The sequence below is a fragment of the Carettochelys insculpta genome, chromosome 7 (genome assembly GCF_033958435.1).
Source record: "Carettochelys insculpta isolate YL-2023 chromosome 7, ASM3395843v1, whole genome shotgun sequence".
NCBI classification, from domain to species: domain Eukaryota; kingdom Metazoa; phylum Chordata; order Testudines; family Carettochelyidae; genus Carettochelys; species Carettochelys insculpta.
Window position 1 is genome coordinate 72,002,960 of NC_134143.1, and position 22,379 is coordinate 72,025,338.

At 55.8% G+C, this 22,379-nt stretch overlaps 1 protein-coding gene across 1 annotated transcript; it reads left to right on the forward strand.

Annotated features, from left to right (window-relative positions):
* Positions 1-386: 386 nt before the first annotated feature.
* CYP17A1 (cytochrome P450 family 17 subfamily A member 1) lies at positions 387-20,710 on the forward strand. Its single transcript, XM_074999920.1, has 9 exons — positions 387-695; positions 6,420-6,558; positions 9,753-9,982; positions 10,465-10,554; positions 11,788-12,000; positions 12,662-12,831; positions 12,941-13,044; positions 13,751-13,995; positions 18,976-20,710. The coding sequence occupies exons 1-9, from the start codon at positions 387-389 to the stop codon at positions 19,180-19,182; spliced, it is 1,707 nt and encodes a 568-aa protein (XP_074856021.1). The 3' UTR covers positions 19,183-20,710.
* The last annotated feature ends 1,669 nt before the right edge of the window (positions 20,711-22,379 follow it).

Sequence of the window (22,379 nt, forward strand, 5' to 3'; positions counted from 1 at the left end):
TCCAATAAGGCCACGACCCCCACTGGGCCCTCTCACTGCTGCCTTAATGCCCATGACCATTAGACCAGTAACTCTCCCTAGGTTTGAAGCTCTGATGTTCCCCATCCCTCACTTGCTGAACCCACCACCCATATTGATACTGCTGGGGGTTTGCTGCAATTCACAGGAGCTGACACAGAGCAGCTCATGTAGCCAAACTCCCTGCACATGGATGCTGCTCTCGCTGTGCTGGCAGCCCCAGGGAGCAGTTATCTTCCTGGGCTACTGATAAGGCAGCTCTCTGCAAGGCAACAGGCAGCCCACTGCCAAAGCAATGCCAGCGAACGCCCTTATAAAAGGCCGTCCCTTGCTCACTACAGGGAGAGCCGACAGTCCCCTGCAGGACAATGATTCTGCTCCTGGTCACGCTGCTCCTGATGCTGGCGCTCCTCTCCTTCTGGAGACTGGCGAAGGGCAAAGCTGAGCCCAGAGCTGAGGCCCTCAAGAGCCTGCCCTCCCTGCCCATCATCTGGAGCCTTCTGCAGCTGGCCAGGAACCCCCAGCCCCACCTCTTCTTCCACAAACTGCAGAAGAAATACGGCAGCATCTACTCCCTGCGGATGGGCTCCCAATACACCGTGGTCATAAACCACCACCTGCATGCCAAGGAGATGCTGGTGAAGAAGGGAAAGATCTTTGCCCACCGGTCCCGCACTGTAAGTAACCCACACGGCCTCGTCTCTCTAGCTGCCTGGGGGAGAAAGGCAGCAAATCCTAGTGAGTAGAGCCCAAGGTTGGGAGACCTGGGTAGTATTCCCAGCTGGCTGGGGGACCTTGGGCAAGGCACTTTCCCACCCAGTGCCTCAGTTTCCCAATCTCTAAAGGCAGGCGGGATAACACCCGACCTTGTGGCTTTGAGATAGTTTTCTGTCAGGTGCTAAACATGCTGCGGCAGTGAGTGACATCCCTTCCTCCTTCCCAGCTCACCAGAAAGAAGGGAAGGGGTGAGAGCCCCACCCACCCCGTGTCTCTCACCTTTTCGCAGCCTCCACATGAAGGTCCAACACACGGGAAAACCATGCTCCTGTTATCCCACCGGCTGTTCTGCAGGGACTAAAGCCTCCCTATTCCTGTGGGTAGTCACAGAGAGGCAGCCGTTTAGCCTATGTCTTCACAAAACAAACAGTCCTGTAGCACTTTAAAGTCTGACAAAATGATTTATTTGGTGACGAGCGTTCGTGGGACAGACCCACTTCTTCAGATCTGGAAATTCCTGTGGGTAGCACTGTCACGACAAAGGTGTGCCAATTCTCGGTGTACTCAGGCCCTTGAGTCACCCTCTTACCTCCAGCATTCATGAATCCTGCTTGTGTTTCTCTAGAGGCCAGCTCCTAACACAGCAGCCAGTGAGCTGCCCAAGTGCTCTCCCGGCTACCCTGAGTGTGTCCCACAGGTACCACGAGGTGCACCCCCTGAGCCTCTCTGATGCATTGCCCTGGGCCAGACACTGGCTACATTCAGAAAGCCTGGGCCTGTCGGCCCCAAAGGCACAGCATATGGACCAGCTTCTCAGATTCCCCCAAACCAGTGCTTTATATTTAACACCACAGCCCAGACCCATAGTGACAGTGAAAACAGGACTAAGTTTCCCAAAAAAACAAGCAGCCCTGTAGCACCTTAAAGACTAACAAATTTATTTATTAGGTAATGAGCTTTTGTGGGTAAGACCCGCTTCTTCAGACTAAGGTTGTTATCAAAGTTTACAGCTGCAGGTGCTAGTGAGTAAGGATATTGGAAACAAACAAAAAGAGATCATTTCTAGAGACTAAGCATAATTCACAGGTTCTCCACAGCAGTTTCTCTCCTACCAAATACTGACCGAGGCTGGTTGTGATCCAGTTTTCAAGGGGATAAATGCACTACCCATGTGCTTCCTAGGTGCAGGGATCGGGGGGGGTGTCTTCTTTGCCTTCTCCATGCAGCCCCCAAATTCATTATGTGGCCTCAAAGGCAGCATCACCACAGCCATCGCTTGTGTTTTCTGTGTTCTCCTCTCTTGTGTCCCTGCCTTTCTGTTGGCTCGATACGTAGATTTGCTCCTGTTGTGCTAGCTTCCAAGGGTTATTTACACACCGCCTGAGAAACAGGGGGATAAACATCCTTTCTCCCTTAGGAAATCTTTCTGGCCAATGCTGTCTTAACATGGTGTTTAAACCCTATTTTCGTTCTCTATGAAGAATGGTTCATGTACTCCCTGTGCGTATGTATCACACCAGCACTGAGCCTGGTGTGAGCCTGGCTTTCCTTTCAGACCTCACCTGACATTCTTGAGGGAACTAGAGCATACAACCCAGAATCTGGCTTTTCCTGGAACCCCCTTGTCATCTGTCTCTTGATCGTCAGAAGGGTTACTTCAGTGCGTGACGGTAATGACCCCGCTGCGGCAGGCCTCTACACCAAGCTGGCTCCTGAAGGACACTCATTCCCGCCCCCCATACTTTATCCCCACAATAGTTAGAATGACCCAGGCTGCGGGTTCAGGGACAAGTATGTGTCGCAGAGTAACCTCTGCTCTGCCCACATTCCGCTCCTGGTTTCAACTGGGGACAACATGCCACTTTTGGGTCCAAACCATTTTGTTGTATTGGCATGCATTGTTCAAGAGGGGTTGCATTCCAGCCCAGAGGTGGCTGCATTGCAGTGCTGGGATAAGTTTTCTGGTACCTACAGAACATGCCAGTGCTTGTGGATGCTCTGGGATGAAATCTGCTCTGGGGATGCTCTCATTGACTGTGCAAAGGCTTTATGCAGCCCCAAAGGGCCAATTTTACCATTGGTACAAGAGGTACAACTCTGCCAGCCCCAGTGGCATTGCACCTGCTGTGGACACATGCTTCAGCATCTGCTTTACTGCAGGGGCTTCCCCATCTCCTCTTAGGGTCCCGCATCTTAGCCCAGCCCTAGCGGATCAGACCGGAACTGCAGCCAAACAGGCATGGTGGGAAGGTGTGCCAGCTGCTCTGCCATGCAGGGACTACAGATTTGCTGAAATTTTCTGGTGGCCAGAATGCCCAGAGCTAAAAGCCCTACCCCATCCAAACTAACTCCCACCTGCCTAAGCCTCTGGGAGGGAGTTTGGGTGGAGGAGGGTGTAGCATCCCCCTCACACCTCCCCAGCAGCTCTCACCCTGCACCACTGTCACTGCACATGTTCCTAGGGCCCCTCTCAGGGCCACGCAGAGGTGTGTGTGGCTGCCATCAGGTGTGTGCCTCCTCCCCCGTGGTTGCCCCTCACCATAGTTTCATGCTGTGGCAGGGGAGGGGGGAGACGGGGCTGCCCCTTGCAGGGGCACCACTTCACATTTTGATTGCAGGGGGCAACTTTAACCATGATTCCAAGGGCTACTTAAGCACTTAAAAACTCTAGGTTTCTGGCAGGTAATTTAGCAGTTTGCTGAGAGGAGCCCTGTATCTAATCCCTATATAAATGAGAGACAAGTAATAGACTCACTTAGCTCTAACAACACGTTCTGACATCTTGTTGGCAAATCACTCCAGGGACACACTTTAGGTTTAGAATTATAATGTATATTCTTACTTTGTTACTGACTCTGCAGGGAGGGAAAGATAGAGACCCTGTCAGAAATCCTGGGTTCTATCTCAGCCCTGGGAGAGAAGTGGGGTGGGTTACAGCAGGGGAAGACACATCTGGGTTCTATGTGCGAACATCAGAATGGCCCTACTGGGTCAGACCAGAGGTCCGTCTAGCCCAGTACCCTGTCTTCTGACAGAAGCAAATGCCAGATGCTGCAGAGGGAATGAACACAACAGGCAAGTGAGTGATTTATCCTGTCACCCATTCGTGGCTTCTGGCAAACAGGCAAGCAACAGGCAGAATATGGTGTTGGATGTTTGCCCACAATAGCTAATAGCCATTGAGGGACATCTCCATGAATTTACCAAATTCTTGTTTGAACCATGTTATAATCTAGGCTTTCACAACATCCTCTGCCAGAGTTTCACAAGTTGCACGCAAAGCAATACATTCTTTTGTTTCCTATCTGCTGCCTATAAATTTCATTGAGTGATGGCCAATGCCTGTGTTACGGAAACAGGTAACTAACTTTTCCTTATTCATTTTCTCCACACCAGTTGTGGTTTTATAGACCTCTATCAAATTCCACCTTAGTCCTCTCCTTGCACCAAATGCACACATGGCATCTGCCCTGGGCAGGTAATCATACATGCTGCATGGTGAGCAATAAGCAGGATCGCTTCCACCCACACCTGCCCCACTCTGTTAATGGGCATCTGCCAGATTCTTTTCACTCCTACAGCTCATCTTCTCATGATGTTTATTTTTTAAACTGAGGTGATTTTGGTTTTAATTTGAAAAAGTGTAAAGACTGCTAAGTGCATCTAGCCACCCTCAAACTCTACCTCTAAACTCCTCGGGACAAGCAGTCCCTGTAGCACTTTAATGACCAAATATAATATTTATGAGGTAATGAGCATTTGTGGGTAATCAATCTGATGAAATGGGTCTTACCCATGAAAGCTCATTACCTACTAAATAAAATTGTTGGGAATTAAGATACTACAGGACTGCATTTTGGGTGGGGGAGGGATTTTCCTGCACAAAGTTACAAATGAACACAGCTACCCCTCTGAGTCTAAACTCCTAGGAAAACTCCCCTGTCAGCTGAGCTTTTGTTTCCTATCTTTGGGTGGGATACACTCACCCTTCATTAAAGAAGTACTTTGAGTAGTCACTAAAATGAGGGACGCACATACCTACCTTTGTTCTCTAGATGAGTGAACTCCCCACCGCTAATATGAGCCTTACTCCCCACCCCCTGCAGACCCAACCCACCACAGCTTGAAACCCCCACCCTCCCCAGGGCCCCAACACACCACAGCCTGAAATCCCACCAACCCTACAGACCAAACCAGCCATAGCTTGACCCCCACTCCTGCCTGCTCCACAGCCCCAGCCCACGGTAGCCTGACACCCCCTGCTGGCCCCGCACACCCAAGCCACCTCAGCCTGACCCCTCCTCCACCATCCCACACAGCCAACCTGCAACAGCCTGAACTCCCCACCAGCCCACAGACCCAACCTGCTTCAGCCTTAACCTGCACCCCACACACACACACCTTGCAGCCCCAACACACTGCAGCCTGAAACGCTGCCAGCCTCACCGATCCAATCTACGGCAGCCTTAACCCCCTCCTACCTTCCCCACAGACCCAACCTGCAGCAGTCTGAAACACCCCCTCTACCTGCCCCACAAACCACACCAAACCAAACCAAACCTAACCCACCACAACCTTAACACCCCCATTTGCCCCACAGACCCAACCTACCACCAGGTTTTAACCCTTCCTCCCTCTCATGGCCCAAAACTACCCCCAGCCTTTAACCCTCTCCAACACACTTCCCCCAAACCCAAGGTTCACGTACCTTTCAAAAGCAGTGCCACCTGCTGCCACTCCTTCACCAAATTAGGAGCACTTGGAATCAATTAGAGACTTTAACACGTGTTTTAATAGTAATTTAGTGTCCCTCTCATAAAACCGCGCTTGTCTAGCAAAGGATGAGTGTACCTGGCAGTTTTGGAATTATCTGTTGAGCCTTCCTTCACCTGAATGACAAGCATTTTGTTACATTAATCACCCTGCATGTGTTTATAAACAAACTCCCTGCTGCAAAGGCTGGGCTGCTCCCAGCTTCTGCAGTCATCACAGTCCCACCATTTCCAGATCTGAAAGTGGGTCTGCTCCACGAAAGCTCATCACCCAATCAATTATTTTGTTAGTCTTTAAAATGCTACAGGACTGCTCTTTTGTTTTGTGAAGATACAGACTAACACAGCTACCTCCACAGTTAACACTGCTCGAGTTGAGCCCGCGCCCTGAATATTCATGGTGCCTCAACACCTTGGGCACATATAACTATGCAGAGGCAGCCACTCCATCAGCCCTGTGACCCCACCTTTACACAAAACAATACTCAAATCCCAAACGCAAGTTCCCCCTGTTGAATCCCAGCCATGCTGTTCCTTCAATATCCAGCAGGGAGAACCAGTGCCCAACACAAGGCTTGCGTATGCCAGGCAGGTTACAGGCACTGACCCTATTGTTCACCACCAGTGCCCAGGCACTTGGAGGCAGCTCCATGTGTCTCCGGTGGCCATGCAGAGCACTAGGCCTTGCGCCTGGGAGGAGCTGGATGTTGCATGGCTGCCCCAGGTTGGCTTCAGCACAAGGTGGTCAGGCCCATGGGAAGAGCCCTGCCAGTACAAAGCCGCTGTGATGGGCTAAAGCAGGGCACAGCAGAAGCATCCAGGAGCCATCCCTGGCTCCCCAGGGATGAACCAGGCCAGGCACAGTCCTGCTGGTACAGGAGGAGACTGCTATGTCCTCTTCTTCACCCGCAGGTAACTACAGACTTGCTCTCCAGGAATGGCAAAGACATCGCCTTCGCCAGCTACAGCCCAGTCTGGAAGTTCCAGCGCAAGCTGGTGCACTCAGCGCTCCCCATATACGGGAAAGGGTTGCTGGCCCTGGAGAAAATCAGTAAGTGTCACTCCCCTGCCTCTGTATCTCTTGCAGGCCGGCCACCCGCAGAAATGGGGATGGCCAGGCTAGCGGGTAAAACACAGTGCTGGCAGCCAGGGGATCTGAGTTATATTCCCTGCTGTGCCATAGATTCTTGGGCAACTGAAAGGTTCTTGTGAGACTAGAGTGAGTGGTGCTTGGACAGGCATGGGAGGGAGTTTGAGGAGTTAACTCACTATCTGGTCACCCGCTTCCTCCTCTCTCTGTCAGCCAATCTACCACCTTCCCCACTGGCTGCTGTCCAGCTCCCCCGGGGCTGCTGCCCACCCTCTGGCTCTTCCTGTCCCTTCATCCATCTGCATTCTATTAAAACCATTTGCCCCGTCTCCTCCCTGCTGCCTGGGCCCAGGTGGGGGAGCACTGTGAGCACAGCGAAATCTACCTTAGCTCCTGCAAGCCGGGGAGGTTGGAGCCTGGGGAGCAGCTCTAGGGGTGGCACGTGCAGTGCGGTTGGCAAGGGAGAGCTGTTACAGACTGGAGCATACTCCCTGTGGTGCAGTCTGCAGGAAATGTAGCCACCAAACTCCATCAAGTCTCCACTGGGCAGCTGTGAAGTGATTGAGCTTGACGGAATGCCAGGGAATTTGCCCAGGGCTGGTGAAGTCCCTGCTCCCAAGCATGAGGGCACATCCCTTCCCAAAGAAACGATCGCAGGAGTTTTCTGATACGGGCCAGCCAATTACTTTGCCCCACGGCCATCTGCAGCGTCAGCGGGACCATTTTAGGGAAGCCGGGTCCCAAATTCCACAGCAGGCAGATGCCCAGGGTGGGAAACTTCAGCCTTAAAGCGAAGCAAAGTGACAAGCCGCTGAACGTAAAGTCTTACAGGGGGAAGCATCAGGCCCCTGTGTTGCAGGCAGCACTGCCAGCTTCACTGCAGTGTGGTTCAGGGCTTGTCTCTGGTGTGCACCAGTAGGGCAGGGATGGCTATAACTTGCCCAGCGCAGGGCCAGCTGGTGTGCTCTGCAAGGTACCTATGGCCCCACCCCAAAAAGGCCTGTTGCGGCAGGCGAGGGACCTGGTGGTTGGCGGGGCCAGCCCGGGACAGGAGGCGCACGCAGCACAGAGCGCGCTCAATACCATCTCCTCTGGTTCGCCCCATGTGGCCACAGGACCAGAGGGCCCCACAAGTCACACCAGCCCCTTTTGCAGGGCAGCGCTGGGCAGCAAAGCTCCGAGCATCTCGTTCCTGATCCACAGTCCTCAGGGCTAGGCCAGGCCTGGCTGCCCCACTCCAGCTCTGCCCATGGCCCCTCACCCTGGACTGCAGCCCCCGGTACTCCAGTCAGGTGCTCACCCCATCCCCAGCTCTGCCAGTACCCCTCCGTCAGCACAGCCCCCGGCTGTTCCAGTCGTGGACTTGCCCCCCCCAGCTCTGTCAGTACCCCTCCGTCAGCACAGCCCCCGGCTGTTCCAGTCGTGGACTTGCCCCCCCCCAGCTCTGTCAGTACCCCTCCGTCAGCACAGCCCCCAGCTGTTCCAGTTGTGGACTTGCCCCCCCAGCTCTGCCAGTACCCCTCCCTCAGCACAGCCCCCCGGCTGTTCCAGTCATGGACTTGCCCCCCCCCCCCAGCTCTGTCAGTACCCCTCCGTCAGCACAGCCCCCCCGGCTGTTCCAGTCATGGACTTGCCCCCTACCAGCTCTGTCAGTACCCCTCCGTCAGCACAGTCCCCCGGCTGTTCCAGTCATGGACTTGCCCCCCCCGCAGCTCTGTCAGTACCCCTCCGTCAGCACAGCCCCCCCGGCTGTTCCAGTCATGGACTTGCCCCCCACCAGCTCTGTCAGTACCCCTCCCTCAGCACAGCCCCCAGCTGTTCCAGTCCTGGACTTGCCCCCCCCAGCTCTGTCAGTACCCCTCCGTCAGCACAGTCCCCGGCTGTTCCAGTCATGGACTTGCCCCCCCCCAGCTCTGTCAGTACCCCTCCCTCAGCACAGCCCCTGGCTGTTCCAGTCATGGACTTGCCCCCCCAGCTCTGCCAGTACCCCTCCCTCAGCACAGCCCCCCGGCTGTTCCAGTCATGGACTTGCCCTCCCCCCAGCTCTGTCAGTACCCCTCCGTCAGCACAGTCCCCCGGCTGTTCCAGTCATGGACTTGCCCCCCCCAGCTCTGTCAGTACCCCTCCCTCAGCACAGCCCCCGGCTGTTCCAGTCATGGACTTGCCCCCCCAGCTCTGTCAGTACCCCTCCCTCAGCACAGCCTCCAGCTGTTCCAGTCGTGGACTTGCCCCCCCCAGCTCTGTCAGTACCCCTCCCTCAGCACAGCCCCCCCGGCTGTTCCAGTCATGGACTTGCCCCCCCCCCAGCTCTGTCAGTACCCCTCCGTCAGCACAGTCCCCCGGCTGTTCCAGTCATGGACTTGCCCCCCCCCAGCGCTGTCAGTACCCCTCCCTCAGCACAGCCCCTGGCTGTTCCAGTCATGGACTTGCCCCCCCCCCCAGCTCTGTCAGTACCCCTCCCTCAGCACAGCCCCCAGCTGTTCCAGTCGTGGACTTGCCCCCCCCCAGCTCTGCCAGTACCCCTCCCTCAGCACAGCCCCCGGCTGTTCCAGTTGTGTACTCATCCCACCCCCAGCTCTGTCAGTACCCCTCCCTCAGCACAATCCCCGGCTCTTCCAGTCATGGACTCGTCCCACCCCGAGCTCTGTCAGTACCCCTCCCTCAGCACCCCGCCCGGCTGTTCCAGTTATGGACTCAACCGCCCCCCCCAGCTCTGTCAGTACCCCTCCCTCAGCACCCTGCCCGGCTGTTCCAGTCATGGACTCAACCGCCCCCCCAGCTCTGTCACTACCCCTCCCTCAGCAGAGCCCCCAGCTGTTCCAGTCATGGACTCACCCCCCCAGCTCTGTCAGTACCCCTCCCTCAGCACCCCACCCGGCTGTTCCAGTCATGGACTTACCCCCACCCCAGCTATGTCAGTACCCCTCCCTCAGCACAGCCCCCTCGGGCCGTTCCAGGCACAGGCTCGCCCCCCAGCTCTGTCAGTACCACTCAGTCGTGACGCATATTCCTGATTCGAAGTCCCCCTGTTATTCCAGTCTGGGATCCCCCTCCCGTGGTGTGCTGACGCAGGCCAGGCTAACACCACCTTCACGCACCTGTTTGCTTCTCCCAAATGCTCAGCAGACGCTCCCCATCTCTTCCCTGTCTTCTAGTCTGCCAGGAAGCCACCTCTCTGTGCGAGATGCTCCAGGCTTCGCAGGACTGCCCCCTGGACATGGGTTTGGAGCTCACCCGAGCCATCACCAACGTGGTGTGCTTGCTGTGCTTCAGCTCATCCTACAGGAGAGGGGACCCCGAGTTCGAGGTCATGCTGCAGTACTTCCAGGTCATAGTGGATACGGTGGGCCATTGGAGCTGGGTGGACATGTTCCCCTGGCTGAAGGTGAGAGCTGATGAGATGGTGGAAGAGGGGAGATGGACAGTCGCCTGGGACCTGGAGTGAGGTCTGGGGGCTCCTTTCTGGGGGCAGTTGGGTCCCTTGCGCTCCTCCCTAAGCACAGCAGGCTGGCTGGGACTCTGCTCGGCTCCTGGCTCGAGCGGCGCCAGGCACGAGTTCGCTGCAGTACATGGGTGACTTTGTCCCACGGCATTGTGCTGCCCAAACAAGGCACCTGGTACCAAAGGTCTTACGGAGTCTGGCAGGGCCACCCGCGGCCCCTCTAGCTGGGCCTGCTGGGAGAGCCAGGGCTCTGGAGGACAAGGACTAGTTTGGAAAATGGTGGGGGGGAAAGGGACTTGCTCTGCATATGGGGAGCACAGGCAGTCACCTGCCTCAGACGTCGCAGGGCCCAGCAGCTGCCCCTGGGAGCTGGGCTGAGATGAAGTGGAGTGAATGGGCCTCACCGCTGGGCTTTCCTCCCGCAGGTTTTTCCCATCAAGTCTCTGGTGTCACTGAAGAGGTCCCTCCAGGTCAGAGACCAGCTGCTGCAGAAGAAGCTCCAGCAACACAAGCAGGTGCCTGGCCTGGCTGCTCACCGAGTGGGGCCAGGCCTGGGGCAGACTCAGATCTGGGACTCAGCCATCAGGCAGGAGGATAGATAGTCACACACTGCCCCCCGGCGTAACAGATCATCCAGGTCCTGCCAGGACTCTGGGAGGAGGGAGCAGGGACCCGTGCAGGACCCGTACCCCCTGGTTGAGCCGTCCCCCAGCAGCATGAGCCCAGCTGACCTGCGTGACTCAGGGGATGGGATCACAGGGCATCTGCGGCTGGGGCTGTGTGAAGGAGGGACTTACATGTGCCAGGGAGACAGGCCCCTCTCCCAGCCTGTGTACATACCTCATCCTCCGCCAAGGAAAGGAAACTCTTCCCACTCCCACAGTGCTGGCTGTACAGTGGGGGAGGGGGTGCACTTCAGGGCAGTGGGGAGGGGGTGACAGCATGGGATTGCCACCTCCCCACTGCCCTGTAGTGCACCCCCCTCCTGGACTCCAGCACCACGTTGCTACCCCAGGCCTGGGCTCCCTGGGCTCAGCTCTGCACTGCTCCTCGCTTTGGGGCGGGTACATTAGAATCATCCCACGACAGACCAGATGGAGGTCCAGGTCTCAGCTCTGCTGCTAAGCCAGTGTGCAGCCCCAGCCAAGTCACACCCCTCCCCCATGCCTCAGTTTCCCCACCTGTAACATGAGGCTAATGCTACCTCCCCCGCACACTGAGAGGCAACATGGTCTTGTAAATAGGGGCACAGGGTTCTGTCACTGGCCTGCTTAGGGCACGTCCCATCCCTGCCTCTGTCTCAGTGTGGCTGGTGGTACTGACTCCTCTACTGCAAAGCACTGTGAGATCTAGTGGTGAGAGCGAGGTGTTATGAGCAGGACTAGTAATGTTATTCAGCCATTTCCCAGGCAGGGCCAAATGTTGCCCCATCGCTAACCCTCGCCAGGTGGGGAGAGGCAGTGCCGGGGAGGTTAGCTGTGGCTGAGGGGCAAAGAAGCAGCTCACATCCCTTGTGGATGACCATCTTCACGTGGCTGGGGCCCACACTGCCTCGTCCACCCCCCGATGGAGGTCTTTATGGAGTGAGAGGGCAGAGGATTAACCCCCACCCCCACCCCCGCTCGTCTGAGCCCTCTGGCGTATGAACTGACATTGCAGCATAGTGGTCATAGCCAGGAGAGGCCTGGCTTCCCAGCGCCTCCCACACCTGCCTCTGACCCCCCACTGTCCCCCCCTCCCACTTCCAGGAAGTGCTGGGCAGTGACTCAGGCAATGACTTGATGACCACACTGCTGCGTGCCCAGCTCAGCTTGAAGAACAACAATAGCCAGCTGGGCCAGCCGCAGGAGCTGACGGACGACCATCTCCTCATGATCATGGGCGACATATTTGGGGCTGGCGTGGAGACCAGTGCCAACATGCTGAAGTGGCTTGTTCTCTATCTGCTCTACCACCCAGAGGTGGGCACGTCCCCCCATCCATCCATCCCTTCTGCCTGTGCTCACGGGGCACGCACAGTTTAGTGGAGAACAACACCCAGAAGTCCTCCTCTCAGGCATCCCCCCACCCCCCCACTCCAGCCATTCCTTGAGTAGCCCCAGGGTGGCTGTCATACGCAGAAGGTGGGAGGAGCCCATCCCCACTGGCCTGGTTCCCAGGACATTCCTGTCTGTAGCAAGTACCCCTTCCTGTACTGCTTCTGGCTTGCACAAGGGGGACCCCTCACTGCACACCACACCCCTGGACACCCTGCTCAGAGCCAGGCAAGTAATGAACAGAGATTGCCTGGCCCAGAGATCTTTCACATCTCCCCTTCTCAGAAGAGCCACCTAGGATGTTTTGTACCAATATTCCCTCACTGGAAGCTACCGGCTGAGGCTCTGTTGCACTCCAGACTAAGGACAGAATTCAAGACCATCCTGACAGACACTCTCCCATAACTCTTGGAGTTACAGGGCCCAGGATGCACAGTTAGAGGGCCTGCATTTGATCTACTTTGTACCTGACCCTGGTCATTTCGGTAGCTGGAAAAAACATGTCCTGCTTTGGCAAAGGGAGAGAGGCAGCCCTTAGTGGTCTCCTCTCTTGGCTAACCCTGGCCCGGATGGGCTGTGTCCCTAGGTGCAGAGGAAGATCCAGGAAGAACTGGATCAGAAGATTGGCTTTGAGAGACACCCCCAGGTCAGTGACAGGAAGCAGCTCCCCTACCTGGATGCCACTATCTGCGAGGTCCTGCGCATTCAGCCTGTCTCCCCTCTGCTGATCCCACACATGACCATTACGGACACTAGGTGAGGCTTCTCGGGGCACAGCCCAGCGCTGTCCCTCCTTTGAGTGGCAGTGGGGCATCAGGAGATGGCAGAGCAAGGCACTGAATTATTGTCTGTCCCCACGTTGCAGCATCGGGCAATACACCATCCCCAAGGGAACTCAGGTCGTCGTCAACCTCTGGGCCCTTCACCACGATGAGAAGGAGTGGGACAAGCCAGAGGAGTTTAACCCAGGTGAGTCTGTTTCTCTGCCCCTCCCGGACGCAGCCTTGGGCGTAGCACCGGCACCTGCCTGCCTCTGCCCCAGGGCTGACAGGGTCATCGCTGAGCCAGACTGGGCGGAGGGGGAAGTGCCAGCCTTGGCATCTCCGGCGGATACTGCCAAGCAGAGGTTGGAGCTGGCTGCAGCCCAGATCTTCTAGTGGTACCTATGACCCAGGACTGGTGCTACCCTGTGGGGAGGTGCTGTCCGCCCTCACGTGCCCAGCCCACAGTCCCCGTTGTCCCAGGCGGAGGCCTTCACAGGGTTGTGTTGTGCTGAGCAACACTGCTCCACAGGTATCCAGCAGGGGCTGCTGCTGAGCAATGGCCCTGCTTCCCACTGGTTGGGCAGTGCTGGGCCCACAGATGACCAGCTGCACTGGAGCCTGACGCAGTGGGCCCCAGGCTGGCCAGCCTTGAGTTAGCTCTCGGCACTGTGGGCTGTGCCAGGTTGGGGAGCATCCAGCACCCCCATTGCCTGTGCCAGCTTCAGAAGGGAGCCCCCACCTCCCAGCACAGGGGCAGGCTCTGTCCCGCCCCTTTGACTCACAGCCGAACACCAAGGAAGGGGCAGAGCTGGCTTGATGCGGCCGTAGACCTGCTCCAGCCCCATCCAGTCCCAGGTGCCCCACATAGAGTTCTGTTCCACCCTTTAACAAGGCTGTGGGGTCCCCAGCAGGTCGCTTCCTGGATGAGCAGGGCAATCGGATCCCCTCACCCTCGCAGAGCTACTTGCCGTTTGGAGCCGGGCTCCGGGTGTGCATGGGCAAAACCCTTGCTGAGATGGAGATCTTCCTCTTCCTGGCCTGGATCCTACAGAGGTTCACCCTGGAGCTCCCAGCGGGCCAGCCGCTGCCCCCGTTGGAGGGCAAGTTTAGTGTGGTGCTCCAAACACAGCCATTCAAGGTGCAAGCCAAGCTACGGGTGAACCGTGCATAGCACCACCCATGCCATGGTCCTGGCTGGCCCCTCCAGGACAGAGCGTGGCTGCACAGGCTGGGTCCTTGTACGGCAGGGGATGGGCAATAGGTTTTGATGGGCCCATGCCAAGGTTTTAATAAATGGATGTGGCCACCCTTTTCCCTGGAGAGGGGTGCAGGATCTGGGGGCAGAGAGGGGATCGGGGCAGGGGGGGTTGGGATGCAAGCAAGAGTGGGTGGTAGAGGGAGTTGGGTGGTGGAGGGGTTGTGACCAGAGGTAGGGGATTGGGGTGCAGCGTCCAGGAGGGGGTGTGGGTGCAGGAGGGGATTCTGGCCTGGGGGAGGGGTGCAGGGTCTGGGAAGGGGTGTGGGTGCAGGAAGGGGTTTTGGCCTGGGGGACGGGTAGAGGGAGGGGTGCAGGGTCCGGGAGGGGGTGTGGGTGCAGGAAGGCATTCTGGCCTGGGGGAGGGTCCAGGAGGGGTTGTGGGTGCAGGAAGGGATTCTGGCCTGGGGGAGGGGTGCAGGGTCTGGGAGGGGGTGTGGGTACAGGAAGGGGTTCTGGCCTGGGGGAGGAGGATGGGGGGATGCAGGAGGGGGTTCTGGCCTGGAGGAGGAGTGTAGGGAGGGGTGCAGGGTCCGGGAGGGGGTGTGGGTGCAGGAAGGGGTTCTGGCCTGGGGGAGGATTATAGGGAGGTGTGACCAGAGGTAGGGGATTGGGGTGCAGCATCCAGGAGGGGGTGTGGGTGCAGGAGGGGGGTTCTGGCTTTGGGGAGGGGTGTAGGAGGGGTGCAGGGTCTGGGAGGGGGGTATGGGTGCAGGAAGGGGTTCTGGCCTGGGGGAGGGGTATAGGGAGGGGTGCAGGAGGGGGTTCTGGCCTGGAGGAGGGTTATAGGGAGGTGTGACCAGAAGTAGGGGATTGGGGTGCAGGGTCCGGGAGGGGGTGTGGGTGCAGGAAGGGGTTCTGGCTTGGGGGAGGATTATAGGGAGGTGTGACCAGAGGTAGGGGATTGGGGTGCAGCATCCAGGAGGGGGTGTGGGTGCAGGAGGGGGGTTCTGGCTTTGAGGAGGGGTGTAGGAGGGGTGCAGAGTCTGGGAGGGGGGTGTGGGTGCAGGAAGGGGTTCTGGCCTGGGGGAGGGGTGCAGGAGGGGGTTCTGGTCTGGAAGAGGGGTGCAGGGTCTGGGAGGGGGTGTGGGTGCAGGAAGGCGTTCTGGCCTGGGGGAGGGGTATAGGGAGGGGTGCAGGGTTCGGGAAGGGGTGTGGGTGCAGGAAGGGGTTCTGGCCTGGGGGAGGGGTATAGGGAGGGGTGCAGGAGGGGGTTCTGGCCTGGGGGAGGGGTGCAGGGTCTGGGAGGGGGTGTGGGTGCAGGAAGGGGTTCTGGCCTGGGGGAGGGGTGCAGGAGGGGGTTCTGGCCTGGGGGAGGGGTAGAGGGAGGGGGTGTAGGGTCCAGGAGCGAGTTGTGACCTGGGACAGGGCGTTGGGGGGAGTGGGAGGCAGGGTTTGGGGTGAGAGAGGCAGACTCTGGCAAGGGAGCATCTACCTAGGCAGTGGTGGGCCAGGAGCCCTGCAGGACCCTAAGGCAGGCTCCCTGCCTTTTGTAGTGCCCAGATAGGTCAAAGCTGCTGCCTGCTCCAGGTAGCTCTCTGCTGCAGAAGCCAGGGCAAGGGTGGGCTTTGTGCACTGTTCCCACTCCCCAGCAAAAGCTCTCAGCACCTTTTGGCCGCATCCCAGCCAATGAGCACTGAGAAATTTTTCTGGGGACCAGGACAGTGGGCGAAGTTTCCCTCTCCCCCAAGGGTCCAAAGCAGGAGCAGGAACCAACTTTAGGACGCGCGGGACAGCCCAGGCTGCTTCAAGGGGCTTTCAGCTCTGTGCCTGAAGGTCCCAGTGGGGTATTCAGCCAGCTGGGTACAAGAGGGAAGCCAGGCAATTAGATTCCCTGTCCCTCACCCTTACTTGAGCTTTTAATATTTAACTAAATAGCAACAAAGCAACAGCTTAGAACTAAAAACAACGCAGAGCCCAGCAGCAGCCGCAGCAGAGGGGCTGTAGAAAGAGTGGAGAACAAATAAAACCACATGGATCCCCCTCCCTGCCTTTCCCCATATCAAACGCTACACCTAGCCACTGACAGCTTTAAAGTGTGTTAGGGCCCCTTAGTGTGTGTGTTACTGAGCTAGTGAAACCAGAATAAAAGGGTTAGTGCTGCAACCTTGAAATAAACGCTTCTTTGAAGTCCCATTGGGTCTGTGTTATTAAAGAGGTGAGGAACAATTTCTGCTGACACACACACACACACACACACACACACACACACACACACACACACACACACACACACACACACACACACACACACACACACACACACAGAGTCTTTGCTGGTCACGTGAGTTGGATCCATGACTGTGGCCGCTCTGTACCTCAGTTTCCCCATCTGTGATTTGAAGTTAATGATACTGAAGTAGTTGATGATCCCTTGCACAGCACTGTGTAGTAACTATGGATGGTTATTAACTGGCCCAGGGGCCCTTGTAAGAACCCCTTCTCGTACCTGAAGTGGACAAGTGTGTCAGAGCCCCTGAAGGCTGTGAATCTGTCCTGCAAGGAGCTTGCCAGAGGCAGGAGCTGTGCTCTGCATGGGGCCGTGCAGTGCCGGGTCCAGGCCGGTAAGAAGTGCAATGTGCAGCCCCTCTGGAAAACCAGGCCCTCTCTGTCTGTGCTTCCTGGGCTCCCTGCATATCTCCTGTCTCCTGCCAAACAGCCCTGTGCCCCAGGAGTGAGAGGAGAGTGGGGAAAGGAGGCCCCTAGCATTTTCACACCTCTCCCTACCCACAGCGTGCGCTAGGTGGCACCATGCTCCTAGGTTGCTGTGCAATGTTTGCTGGGACTCCCCTCAAACTAGGCTGTTCAGCCCTGCGGCTTATAGCGCAGTCCCAGCCCCAAAGGGAAGAGTTCAGCCCCTGAGCTGGCAGAAGGGCTAAGTGGACCCCAGCTCGGTGCCGTTTGGTTTTTAGGCTCTTTGGGTTCAGCCCTGAACACAGCCCACCCTGCCAGCCGAGGTTTAATATTATAAGTTGCAAAGGGAAATTACAGAGCTGCAATTCATTTGCAAAACTTGACTCCATCAACCAAGGACTGAACAGAGACTGGGAGTGGCTGGCCCCTTACAGAAGCAGTTTCTCCACTCTTGATGTTCACACCTCCATGTTAGCAACTGACAATGGGCCACATTGCCCCTCACTAAACGCTCTCTGATAATTGACAGCATGTTATGTTCCCCACATGACTAATTTCTTCGCATTCCTCCTTCTGGATTGCTCAGAAATGGGGCCCAGAGCCAGGGCGCGTCCTAGTCAGAGATCTAATGGCAGAGGGGGAAACGTAGCAGTTTTGATGGGCAAACCCCCTTTTCTTTGAATCAAAGTGCCAAAGAAGGGAGTGAGTTCTGGGTGGAGAAGCAGCTCTTCTATTTGCCATGACTTCAGCCTGCCAAATGCTCACTCCTGTTCTGGGAGGACATGGCACCTGTGAGGAAGTAGAAGTATTGCCAACGTGTGCCTCGGTTTCCTCTATATGTTGCATCGTTCCCCAGTGGGGGAGGTTCAGTTTGCTCTTAGGGAGAACTAAAATACAGAGGTGGGTGTCATCTCGCTCTTTGCCTTGAATGAAGGGGTCTTAAGGAACTGGTTGAAACCAGCCCAGGCCCCAGAGTAAGGAGGGGGCCAGAGAGACAAGGCCCATGCCTGGACCCAGGGAATGCCCCAGCCTCTCCGCTGGGAGGTTGACCCAAGACCCCAGCAATAAAACAAGAGCCTGATGAGTGGGGATGAAATGGTGGCTGCTGGCAGAAGCTGGGAGCTCTTGCCCAGGGGACGGAACAAGGGAGGGCTGGGCAGGCAGAATGCAAAGGGAGTTTTACTACAGCTGGACTGGGCTCTCCGCTGCTTTGAGCTAACCCCAAGACATGCCCTTCCATGCCCAGCTGCAAATGCTGCTCCAGCCTCGCTGCAGGCGTGGGGGGTTGCACCCACTGCTCGGGACGGTCTCTAGCCAAGGCCAGCCGAGTTGGACTTGCTAAGCAGAGCCCCAGGTGTGAAGCCACAGGGCTCCGAAGCCCAGAGTCTCGGGCGGGGAAGCCAAACAGGATGCATGAGACCCCTCGGGGTCTGGCACAAAGCGGCTCTTCCAAAGTTGGGGAAGTAGCACCAAGGCCATGAACCCATGACGCGCTCCTGGTGCCCCAGCTCCACTCCTGCCGCTGCCGCCTTGCGCGTGGAGCCAGGGGCGAGTGCTGCTGCTCTCCTCCACACACATATCACTTCTGCCCGTTTCCTTCCCCGGCACGCTGCAGAATGGGAAGCCCTGGCCCCTGAAACGTACAGCACAAGGGCCTGATCCAACTCCCAGGTGGCTGGGAGCAGGATTGGCCCCGAAATACACACAGCGCAGATGGGGCCGGGGATGAGACGTTAACAGAGATTCCATTTCTCATCACTGTTTTCGCCTCTTCCTTCTATCCAGCCCCTTCCTCCCACTCGCCGAATACAGCCGAGGCTAATCCTCAGTTTCCTCCATAGCTAAGGGATTAACCCTTAATTGGAATCCAGCTGGCCTGTTCTCCCACACGCTCTCCCCCATCCTACAGTCAATCCCCCCCTTTCCCTGCAGATGCCCAGACACAAACGTGGCTGACCCAGGGCTTCCCTGTACAGGGCAATAGCTGTGACGGCAGATTGGAAGAAGGTGCAGAAAAGGGAGACACAACAAATGATACAAATCCCAAGATCAGTCAAGTCCATTCAAGACCAGGGCATTTCCTTGGGAAGAGGAGGGAGCTGGCCCATCCTGCTGCTTGCACTTTGGCGACTACATCCTAGTTTTAGCATGTTAGCTCAAGATGAACCAGAGCAAGTGCATCTCCTTGAGGCGGTAACCGCACACCCCGGGGGGCCTAGGTGTTCTGGTGCAGATGTTGCCAGCAAGAAGTCCTGGGAAAACAACCTCGCCAGATCAGACAGAAAAACAGAAGGCCCCGTTCTCTTGACACCTGCCACTGGATGGGGGCCAGCCACTCTTTATGCATCACCTAGGCAAGGAGAATTACTCAGAAGCAAGGGGAAGCATGGGCAAGTTAAGTGCCGGGACAGACACAGTCACTGGTCACTGCAGGAGAAGATGTTTATGTCCTAGTTTTTTTAGGAGACTTTCACTTGACAAGTAAAGCCCATTTCCCACCCAGACGTATGTGGACTCAGAACATGGCTGCACTTCAAAACCTGGGCTGGATCAACCCTTATGCACAACCCCTCAGCCGGCACAGACCGGAAATCCTGCCCCTGACCTCAGTGTGGGTCTGGCTAGTGCCTCCACGGAGCAAGATTTAGATCCATAGGGTTAGAAGAGATGGTCAGGGTCAACTAGTCTAACCCTGGCCAGATGCAGCAGTTTTCCTGTCTAAACACTTAGCTCAGCTCAGATCGGGGGATGGACCCCCAGACAACGGCTCAGCTCACACCTGTTTGAAGCAGCAGCAGCAGCAGCTTTTGAGGGATTATTTTAGAGAATGCCTAAGGGATGCAAATGTAGCCTCTATTCTCTTCAGCTAGCGGGAGCCCTTACTGCCCTCAGGTGACCTACCTGTCTGCTACAGGTTTCCAGCCCCACTGAGGCTAGTTACCAGAGTTGCAGGGTACATGTGTGTCAGGGGAAAACCCCGAGCAGATGCAGAGGGGAGATAAATGCTCCCATTTGGGGATGCAGCTGTGTGAGGCATGTAAACATGGGGAGCAGAGACTGGTTCATTTTGAGGCCCTGCCACGGACGCTATCGTGCTCTACATCTGTGAAGTCCAAGCTGCTCGCCACCAGCCACGTGTGGCTGTTTGGCCAGTTGAGCATGGCTAGTTGGCTTGACCAATGCATATATTTTCAGTATAATGAGTCTAGTTCACTACAGCGAACTACATGGAGTGAGTGTTGACAAGGGAGCTCACATATACATGTCTACACTCCTTACTGCTTCAGAACGGGTTGGACACCACAATCTGACACCAAGGGAGAAGGAGAGGCCTCACCAGATTCACCCAAGCTGCCTGCAGTAGGGTAAGGGTTAAGCAGAAGTCAGCAGGATTTTACAAAGGTTCCTATTCCCCTTGTACTCTCTGGGCAGTGCCCAGGGCCGTCACGGTGATGAGTTCAGCTCAGAATTTCCCAGAACAGATGGCACTTACTCAGAACCCATTGCAACAGCTGGTAACACACATCAGTTAAAGAAATCCATGGATGAGCCTGAAAGTCGTTATTCACTTTGGTTCCGCTAATTGTGGTTTGGGGCCCAGAATGGCTGTCAGCAGCTCAGTAGCCGGGTGATGAGAATGCTGAAGCCTGCTCTTTAGAAATAATCCTGTTTACATAATCACGTCAGTCCCGTTGTGTCTCTTCCACTCAGGATATTTGCATGGCGAAAAAACAGGAAATGAGTGTCTCTCTGAAGAGCTTAGCTGGAGAATAGGCAAGGATGTGAAGAAATAAAAGATCCCGCTTTCTTCACATTCCTTCTAACCGAGGATGTTCGTATGATGACAGAAACCGGGGGGGAAATGTGTTTATGACAGCAGAAAGCTTGAGGCTTTTCAAGGCTTTTTCCATGAGGCTTCAGAACAGATGCTCAGCCACAAATTGTACTTGGCGCTACATGAAGTGAGAATTTGGAAATCTTGATGGCCCTGTAAGAGAAGAAAGCCAAGCCTACCGTAAGCAGATCCGGTTCTGCGCCCTGCTAGGAATTCAGAATGAACAATACGTGATTATATGGGCAGAGCTCACATGATGGTTTGAGAAGACAAAAATTTGGCTAGGGCTTTATATGGTGCTCAACGGCATTATTTTGTCCCCCTTCCCGCTCTAGAAGTTCTCCGAGGCAGGGGCTGTCTCTAGCACCACAGCAGCCTGATTGCAGTGGAGGTCTCTAGAGCAGCCTGACGAAATGGGTCTTTGCCCATGAAAGCTTATGCTCCAATACTTCGGTTAATTTATAAAGGTGCCACAAGACTTCTTTTTGTTTTTGAAGATACAGCCTAACTTGGCTACCTCTCTGATACCCTAGAGCAGTGTTTCTTATACTAGGTTCCATGGAACACTGATGTTCCCCGAACAAGTCACAGGTGTGTTGCAAGTGTCTGATGCTTGTATGATATCACACACTGATGATGGGCTACATTTTCTGTTGTTAAAACCAGACACAATGATACTTCTTCATTGTTGTGATACCTGATTAAATCACTTCACTTTGGTTTTGCCGAACATGTTGCTGTTTGGTTTTTCAGGAGGTCTGACAACATTTTTTAAAGAAAATTTTCATAGATGTTCTGCATAAAAAATTTAATTGTTTGGTGTTCTGTGATCTCAAAAAGTTTAAGAAACACCCACCTAGAGACAGTTACAATACAAATCAGAGAAGCGGAGGCAAGGCTGCCTAGGAAGGGCCAATATTTTTACCACCGTGCCAGTTAAACATGCTCTCGGTCTGGACGCTGGTATGCCTCGGGAGAAGAGGAACGAATTTATCCCTGGGGTAGTTACTGACTTCCATAAAGGTCAACGCCTACTGAGGAAAACAGAAAGCAGCACAAATCCTAGCAAGTTAAGTACAATTAGCCAGGCCAAAACAGAATGTGAACTGTAACCAGGGCCCTCCGGCAGGGGAGCCAAAGGAGACAGCTGCTCCGGGGCCTAGTGATTCAAAGGAGCTCTGGGCTGTGGGGCTGTGCTGTCCCAGCTCCACCCCATCCGTCTGAGACCCCCTTCCCTTCCAGGAGCACAGCGCCCTGGGGCCGGCGGTTGCTGTCAGCTTTCCTGCCAGCAAGCAACGAAAGCTAACAGCAACGTTTTTTTAAAAAGTTTGTCAGAAGCAGGACCCCTGACAAGCCAACGGCCAGGCGGGGCCAGTCAAGGTGATAAAGTGCACACAAGGAACACAAGGCTGCAGTGGAGAAGCTAAATGAATTCTCTGACTCTCTCTTCGCTGCCAAGGATACAAGGGAGATTCCCAAACCTGAGCCATTTTTAGGTGACAAATCCGAGGAACTGGCCCAGATAGTGGAGGCATTGGAACAAAGAGATTAAACAGTAATGAGTCACCAGGACTAGATGGTATTTGCTCTGATCTGTTAGTAGCCCCGGAGGCACTGAGACGACTGACAAGGGAGAGTGAAGTCATAGAATCCGAGGGCTGGAAGGGACCTCAGGAGGTCATCTAGTCCAGCCCCCTGCTTCAGGCAGGATCAACCCCACCTAAGTCATCCCAGCCAGGACCTTGTCCAGCCAGCTGGCTTTTTGCTCATGTGGTAGAGGCTCCTTTCCACCCTGAAGGTCACAGGTTCAGTCCCT